The 8,645-nt window shown below is 36.0% G+C and overlaps 1 protein-coding gene across 1 annotated transcript; it reads left to right on the top strand.

Moving 5' to 3' along the window:
• Positions 1 to 416: 416 nt before the first annotated feature.
• On the top strand, positions 417 to 7,687 carry LOC104517496 (actin-related protein 3B; the record flags this gene model as incomplete). Its single annotated transcript, XM_010172880.2, has 7 exons — positions 417 to 533; positions 1,527 to 1,637; positions 2,046 to 2,141; positions 2,299 to 2,406; positions 3,721 to 3,864; positions 4,793 to 4,966; positions 7,595 to 7,687. Coding segments are annotated over exons 1-7 (798 nt in total), but the record flags the coding sequence as incomplete, so codon positions are not given.
• Positions 7,688 to 8,645: the final 958 nt, after the last annotated feature.

Raw genomic sequence — 8,645 nt, 5'->3', positions numbered from 1 at the left:
TTTTTTTTTTTATTTCCTCCTCCTGTGCTGTCTCTCTTAATTCTCGGAGTTGAAACTCAGAAAATGATGTTGCTTACTGGCTTAAAGAGCATCTCTAGTGGAATGCTGCACTTGTGCAGGTTTAGTGACTACTGTAGCCTGTAACAATTCATTTTCAGGATTTTTTTTCTGATTTATTATTTACATTCGTGAGGGATGCATGACTGGAATCTTGTGTGATGCAGTGGGAATGAACTCTGCTATATTGGCTTGTCGATGGATCACTTATGTAATTTCTGCTTTCTGGAAACTATACTTTCTATATCCCAATTTTTATTTCTGCAAAAGAATCCTTAAGTAAATAAATGTTAATTACTTGGTATTTGGCTGTTTTAATTTTGTTTTGATTTGTGTGGGTGTTATTTTAAGGTATTGCAATCCGAGAATCAGCCAAAGTAGGCGACCAGGCTCAGAGGAGGGTAATGAAAGGCGTTGATGATCTGGACTTTTTCATAGGAGATGAAGCCATAGATAAACCTACATATGCTACAAAGGTAAGCATTGAGTATTTTTAAGAAGTCTTTTCAAAGTTTCACATTTTTATTATATAATGTTCTAGGCCTTTTTCTTAGCCATTTAAAACACACATTTGCTTTTTTGTAAAGTATTTTTGTTGCTTTTTTAAAAATGCATGATTTGGTTCATGATTACATTTTTTTAAATGTCTGTTTTACTAGTGCTGTCCTGTGTGATTGGTACTTGAACCCTTTTGTAAATATTCATTGATACAGTGCATCTGTTCAGTTTTCAGAATTATTAGCTATTAAAATAGTCATAAACACTGAATATTTAAGTTCTTGCTAAAAGTGTATCCTCTTAACACGACATATGAACTGGGGAGTGTGTTAGATACTTTTGCTTCAGGGAATGTCACAAATCTTTTGTGGAGAGCTGTCTTCAATGCAGCTTTTCTATGAATCATATTTTCCATACACTAGTAAAGGACTTCTTGTACTTACAAAATGTTACCAGCTTATGAATTATGTGGAAAAAAATAATATTTTATACATCCTACTGTATTACTTAAGTGTCAGCTGTGTTCTTAACACTGAACAAAATGTAAACATCATCCCTGCCAGAATTCTTGTTGAAAATATATAGACTATATGGTCTTTATTTCTTTTTATAGATTGGAAGACATATTGAAGCCAAGTATGATTCTCAACTTTATAAATGATAAAATTGCTTCAAAAAGATATAAAACCACAGTTCTGCAGTAGAGCAATAGCAGTATTAGAAGTAGAGTCAGGATTCTGGCTTCTAGTCCTGCAAAATAGAATTGCAATTTGAAGTACCTGGGAGCAGGAGATAACTTCAAATAGTGCCTGTAAATTAAAATTAGAATGGAGGATTTGATAAGGTAACCATGAGATAAGTTGTTTTCATTCTTGCAGAAGATGGAAGGGTTTGGGGACCTGGGCTCTTCCTATTTCTGGGTTTGTTTGTCCTTGTATGGTCCAGAGTGTTGACAAGTTTTCTTGTTTCAGTGGCCTATACGACATGGTATTGTGGAAGACTGGGATCTCATGGAGAGATTCATGGAGCAGGTCATTTTTAAATACCTACGAGCTGAACCTGAGGATCACTATTTTTTAATGGTGAGTTAATGAAATGGGGTAAGAAAATATTTTTGTAAGAGGAAAACTAAATAATGTTCCAAGCACAAGTAGCTCTGTTGGCAGATTTTTCTCTGTATATGTCTCTTATTTCTTCAGCAACTGGGGAGGGGAGGGTAGGAGGAGAGGGAAGAGGGAAGTAATCTGTAAAGCTGCATTATAACTAAATTCTGTTCATTTTGAGATGCAGGTTACTGCAGGTTGGATTTTGTTTTTGAAAAGCTTCAGTCACTTGGTTTAAACTAAATTCTGTCTGAGATTTTCTATTTTGAGTGCACTGAGAATTTTAAAAGTTTGATTACTGTACCAAGCTAATCCATGCATGAACCGTTAGGACTCTGTTGAGGTGCTTTTTCAAACCCTCCTTTTTTTTTTTGTGTGTGTGTACAGACAGAGCCACCGCTGAACACACCAGAAAACAGAGAGTATCTTGCAGAAATCATGTTTGAATCGTTTAACATACCAGGACTTTACATTGCTGTTCAGGTGAACAAACGCATATATACTTCTAAAGTACAGTATAGCTGCAGTATGTATAGTCTTCTGTATCCACATGTCTAAAAAACGTTTGAAATGGTATTTTTTTGAGACTGTAAATTAGCACACTCTGCCTGTTTCTAAATATAAACTCTTTCTCATGTAGGCAGTCTTAGCCTTAGCTGCCTCTTGGACGTCACGGCAGGTTGGAGAACGTACTTTGACTGGAATTGTCATCGATAGCGGTGATGGAGTGACCCACGTAATTCCTGTGGTATGTAGCAGGATGCAATTTGAAATTATCAGTGGTAATTTGGGCAGATAGGGGGTTTGTACACTATAGGTTTAAATAAAAAGTGTCAAACTAAACTTTATTTTTAAATGTTTAGTGTTGCTTGATTGTTTGGGATTTTTTCTTCCCTTATGATTGTTTTGAAAAGTAAGTATTTTATTGTGTGAACTTCTTTATGCAATTAATTTAGCTTGCAGGCTATAGGAAGGTCACAGTAAGGACTCATCAGTCCAGCTTTTAAAGGCTATTTCTATGGAAAACTTTGTCTTCCATTATTGTGATGCCTCAGTTCTGTTATTAATATTAATGCTTGTCATGGTTTGGGATCTCTGCATGCCACCAACGTTTGACAAGAAATACACAGACTTTTTTCATGTCCTGCATTTTGATTGTTTAATACAACTGAAAACATGATTTTCATATTATTTTATTGTATTTTAGAAGCTAGTAAACTCTGCTTGCGTGAAAACTACAAAAAGCTTGTATAAATGTATGTTCATATACGTGTTTGATCTCAAATGGCTTAATTAAGTTAGGATGTTAAAAATATAGTTATCTGTGCGTACTGACATCTGTTCTAGTGATGTCATTTCATGTATTTCTGAAACATATAGTATGCTTGAATGATCAGTTATTTTAGAAATGAAAATTTGATTCCCTTTAATTTCATTTTGCATTTTTGTGTTAACTTGGTCTTCTCAGTGTTTTCTTCATATGGGAAAAAACAGCATTTACCATTCTGAAACCCTGGGATTAAAAAAAAAAGGAAGGGAAGAAATAATGTTGTCACAGCAATACCAGTGTTTTCAGTGAATGCATCCTGAAAACAATTCAGCAAATAGATTTTTTGTTTTTATTGTGCTTATCTTTAGATACTACTTAATTTGATTTTTCTTGTCTGAGAATTTTAATACATTTTACACGGTTTCCTTAATTTTTCACTCTCAAACAGGACACGAGTGGTCTATTTATAACATGGTCGCTTTTCAGATCATGCCTAAAAGGAGCCATCTCACCAGATTTTGTCTTCTAATGTGTGCAAGATTTTTTGTTTATGACTTGTTTATCTATCAGATGATCAGTATCTGTTTATATGTGGTAGTCAAGGTCTTTTAAATAAAAATAAGATCCACTTTCCAGTGGGTTGCATGTTTTTACAGTAATTTTGCAGTTTCAAGACTTTACTTTTAATTAAAATCAAAACAAAGTATTATAAAAAGTGAATGCTTTTGTTGGTGTTAGTTATTGATACACAGTAGGTTTTTCCCTAAATATTTTTTTTCCTCTCCTACATAGGCAGAAGGCTATGTAATTGGAAGTTGCATCAAACATATTCCTATTGCAGGTAGAGATATTACTTACTTTATTCAACAGCTCCTAAGGGAAAGGGAGGTGGGAATTCCTCCTGAACAATCTCTGGAGACAGCAAAAGCCATAAAGGTACACACTTCTTTATCTCTTAATAAATACATAAATAAAAGTCTTTGGGCAAATTTTTTTGGCTTTAAAAAGTTGCCAGTGGCTCTCTTAAAAATGCAAGTGTAGGCAGTATATTGTAATTACACAAGCTTCTGGGGGTTTATCCAATCAAGTACAGGGGAAGGAGAAAGAGGAAGAAAATCTTCATGGTAGACTGGAGTGAATATGTTCTACAGATTAAATCAGCATTTTAAGCTTTAGATTTGTTTAAAATTTGCTTTTTAATTTAATAAAAAATACGTGTACATAATGTTAGTAGGGTGATTGTGTGGGTCTGATCTTGGAATGAAAGTTTGCCATTGAACAACTTTATCGTCGCAGACCTAATGATTGTGATGTTTTCTTCTTGGGAAAGACTCATCTAGGTGAGTCAGTGTGCAGTCTTATTGAAGCAAATAGGCCACGTGCATTGTCTTGTAGGGCTGAGTCTTCAGTAGTGATGTGGGTGAGAACATCTGTTGAACAGCCCCATCTGTAAGAATACTCACATACAAGAAAGCTGGGGAAGGACTTTTCATAAGGGCAGTAAATGACAAAACAAGGGGAAATGGGTTTAAACTGAAAGAGGGGAGGTTTAGATTAGATATTAGGAAGAAGTTCTTCACTGTGAGGGTGGTCAGACACTGGAACAGGTTGCCCAAGGAAGTTGTAGATGCCCCCTCCCTGGAAGTGTTGAAGGCCAGGTTGGATGAGGCTTTGAGCAGCCTGGTCTAGTGGAAAGTGTCCTGGCTTATGGCAGGGGGTTTGGAACTGGATGGTCTTTAAGGTCCCTTCCAACCCAAACCATTCTATGATTCTATGATATCTTTGTTTTCTGATTGTGTTAGACTTTAATTCAATGATGGAATAATTATTTTGGCAATTTTTAATGCGTGATATTTCCTAACAGGAGAAATACTGTTACATTTGCCCTGATATAGTGAAGGAATTTGCCAAGTACGAGGGAGATCCTCGGAAATGGATCAAACAGTATACTGGCATCAATGCCATCAACAAAACCAAGTTCGTTATAGATGTCGGTTATGAAAGGTTCCTCGGACCTGAAATTTTCTTTCATCCTGAGGTAAGAATAGGACTAGCAGTATTAAGTTATAGAAACTTTACTGTGTGAGTGAAGGTGGGGGGCGGGGAGGGAGGTACTGTCATTTCTGGTGCCAGTACGCCATCACGTGGAAGTAAGATATCAGTGAGTCTCCTGACATCAAGCCATGTACAGTCTCAGATAACTTAAGCACAGAAAAATGTAAGCACAGAAGATAATTTTTCTAATGTCCCATGTAACATTTAAAACATCTTATTCTGTAAAGGCAATTTAAAATTGTTGAAGAAGAAATTGTTGGAACTTACAGATTTTATATAGTATTTCTGTTCTTTCTTTCAGCATTGATTTAAACCAGTATGCCTTTATACTGTGTGTTTGATTATGTTGCCAATCCCTTTAGGCACTACTTTGCATGGTAGTATTGCATTGATAATATTCTAAATCTCGGACACTGACATTTGATACTGAGTCAATTTGTAAAGCATGGGTGTTAAATTTGGCCTTGAGGGAAGTCCATTGAAATCTCTCTTGGTGTGGTCATAAGTAACATGTACAATTCTGGGAAACATTGCAATACCAGTCTGTCTGGTTTTTGGTAGTTCAGTTTGAGTGAGCTTCAGGATATTGTAATATTATGGGAAAGGAAAGAGCTGAGTTTTAATATGCTCCAGCATAGCAGAGAAGGTCCTCTTCATTCCTATGCACTCCACCGAGTTTACTGGAGGCACCCACAACCTGTAATACTACTAAAAGGTTTGATCAAGATCCACATTAACACCGGTGAAGTTTCCCTTTGTCTATCTTCCTTCTATCAGAAGAATATTAAAAAAGCTCATTCTCTCACCTTTTGTCTAATTTCCAGCCTTAATCTCTTGGTGGTCAGTTTGTAGCCATCTGATCTTGTGCCAAAGTTAAACCTCTGGGCTAAATAGTTTGTCCTCCCTGCTGTTTGCCCATGTGATCTTGGAGAGGCATTGAATCCCCTGTCAGACATCATTTTAATAGCTCCTCTTTCCACAGTTCCTTCAAAGACTGTTAGGAACAGGATAAAGGACTAATTTCAATTTTTTTTCATTTCTTGATAGTTTCTTGGCTCTGTATTGAAAAAAAACCAAAAAACCCAAAACTGAATTGACTTTCTAGACAAGAAAAACACACTAGATGATACGTACCGCATCCAAAGAGAATTTCTCGCTGGACTTCATTAACTCCCCCCTTCAAAGGGTCTCCAGTTAGCTAGGTAAAAGCTGCCTTTGGTAAAGCTGTCTTGTAATCTCTTCCTATTTTCAGTTTACAAATTTTGTTCAGAAGTCTTTAGTACTCTTGAAGTTAGGCTTTGGGGTTTGTAGGTATCCAGATTATTTTTCCACTTCTTAAATTAGGTATTTTACTTGCTATTCTCCGACCATATGGTATTTGCTAGCAGACTGCAATTTCACATGTCAGTTCTCTTGTCCCTTTTCTGGGATCATGTCACACTCTGCTTTGGATGCCATGACTCTCATTTCTTCTGATCCCTTTTGCCCTGCTGTTACATCAATATCTTTATGGAGAGCTTGGGAGTTTTCAGGCTGTAGTTTGTTCAGAGGAGAACTCTTCATGTGAAGAAACACTGCTTCTTTCTTCTCTTTTAATTCATGTGGCTTCATGTTTTAGCTTCTTCCATGATTAATTCTTACTATGGAAATCAGCTTGAATTCTTGGGGATTTTTCATGTCATTCTTACAGCTCCTGATCTCCAAGCCAACTTCCTTTGCTAATTTCTCTTTGAGTTCAATGTATGCTTGTTGTGTTTTGGCTTTTGTTATTCATCCAGTTAGATACTTCACCTTGTTTAGGTTGTAAATCCCAAATAGTTTCTACACCTTTGGGAATGTTTTAAAGTTATATAATAATCTATCTATAATAATATATTATTATGTTTTGAGAATTCATTTAATTTCTCAAAGTTTAGTTTCTTAAAGGGCAAAACCTAGGCTATGAACTGTTCTTTTTTTTAAAGTATTAAGTGGAAAATGACCATTAGTCCAAGAATGTTTTCTGGCGTTAGCAACTCGGACTCTCTAGTATTTAGAAATGCAGAAATTTATATCAGCACTGTATTGACGTTTGCATTGATGGGGATTTCCACTCAAGTCCTTAGATTATGTATACCTTTTTGAATGTTAGAGATTTTGTGTGCTTGTAAAAAAACCCTGACTTTTGGTGGGAATTTAACATAAGTATTTTATTAGGGTTGAAAACTTTTTACAGGGGAATGTTCTGTTTTGCATGTTGACTTTAAAAATTTTACTTAAAAGGAAAGGCATGGCCACATTACACAGTAACTTTATGTTTAATATTGCAGGAGAACTCAAACTCATGTCACATGCAATAGTAGGCCCATAGTATGTAAATTTTAAACAGTGACTTTGTGACCAAGGAAAAGAATTTGAATTTCTCTGCCGAAAAAGGAATTCTCATTTCCCTTGTGCAGAAGGAGATTTGTTATAATGTAGAATAATTGGTGAGCAGGAGTAATAGTGATTTTGATTCCTACCCACCCCCTTTAAATGTGCCATTACAAAATCTCTCTACAGTCTCCCTTCTGCCTTTTTGTTTTTCTGTTCTTGAGAGGAAATATCTAATGTTTGTTCTGTTTCGTTGCAGTTTGCTAATCCCGATTTTATGGAATCCATTTCGGATGTAGTAGATGAAGTTATACAGAACTGTCCCATTGATGTCCGGCGTCCGTTGTATAAGGTACGGTCTTTCTGTTGTAAGACGAACTTGCTCATTTGAAGACTAAATACCAACATCATCATGAAGCTTATACGTAGCTACCACTTCCCCCACTATGAGGAATGTGAATTTTGAATAAAGTTTAAGTTAAACAAAATGCTACTTCTGAATGAAGAGTACTTGCTATTTGCTGCATTTTATTTCTGAGAGAAGCCAGTTACCTCTTCACAATCGCATGAACTGTTCTAAAATTAAAGATTTTAGATTTCACAACAAACATGGCATCTCATGTTATAAATGAATACTTGTAAAAATCATGAAGGAATTTTTCCCTCACTTTCCGTTTATCTTCCTCTGTAATTAGAGCAAGGAAGTGGCAGTAATGGGAGGTGTTTAGCCCTTTGCCTGCCTGGGAAACAACGAGCTGATGTGGATTTGAAAAGTCAGAAAATGGAGGATATTAAGGATGATGGCCACCGCACATCTTGAGTTTGTAATCATGTGTGTCTTGCATTCATGATGCCTGGGCAATCATGTGCATCTCCACTTTAAGAAGTACTGCCCTGTTCTGTCTGTTGTACATCAGTGAGTAAAGGAGCACTGTAGTTTAGCTACATTCATCTCAGGCAATTTTTCAGCAGCTTGCTGTGCTATTGTTTTGATTTTTTTTAGCACCCTGTGGGGTAATGATGAGAGTTGAAGCCACTTTTACAAAGGGAAAATTGTTCACCGCCTTTGGCAGATACGATATAATAAAGAGATACGAGCAATACAGGTTTGCATGAAAAATGTAATTCTCTTTCTACTTTCTCCCCACTTTATTTAGCAGTGGTTTCAAATACTTTTTTTTTTTCATAGTCTTGACTTTTATCTGCCCGCTGTCTGCAGTTTTACCCTTGTATTGAACCCAGTGTTAAAATACAGGAAGACTTAAAATCTTTTAGGAAACAATCACAGAATCGTAGGGGTTGGAAGGGAC

This window comes from Antrostomus carolinensis, unplaced genomic scaffold (assembly GCF_000700745.2).
Source record: "Antrostomus carolinensis isolate BGI_N321 unplaced genomic scaffold, ASM70074v2 Scaffold44697, whole genome shotgun sequence".
NCBI classification, from domain to species: domain Eukaryota; kingdom Metazoa; phylum Chordata; class Aves; order Caprimulgiformes; family Caprimulgidae; genus Antrostomus; species Antrostomus carolinensis.
Note: the sequence above shows the minus strand (reverse complement) of the source record. Positions and strands in the feature narration are given on the sequence as shown.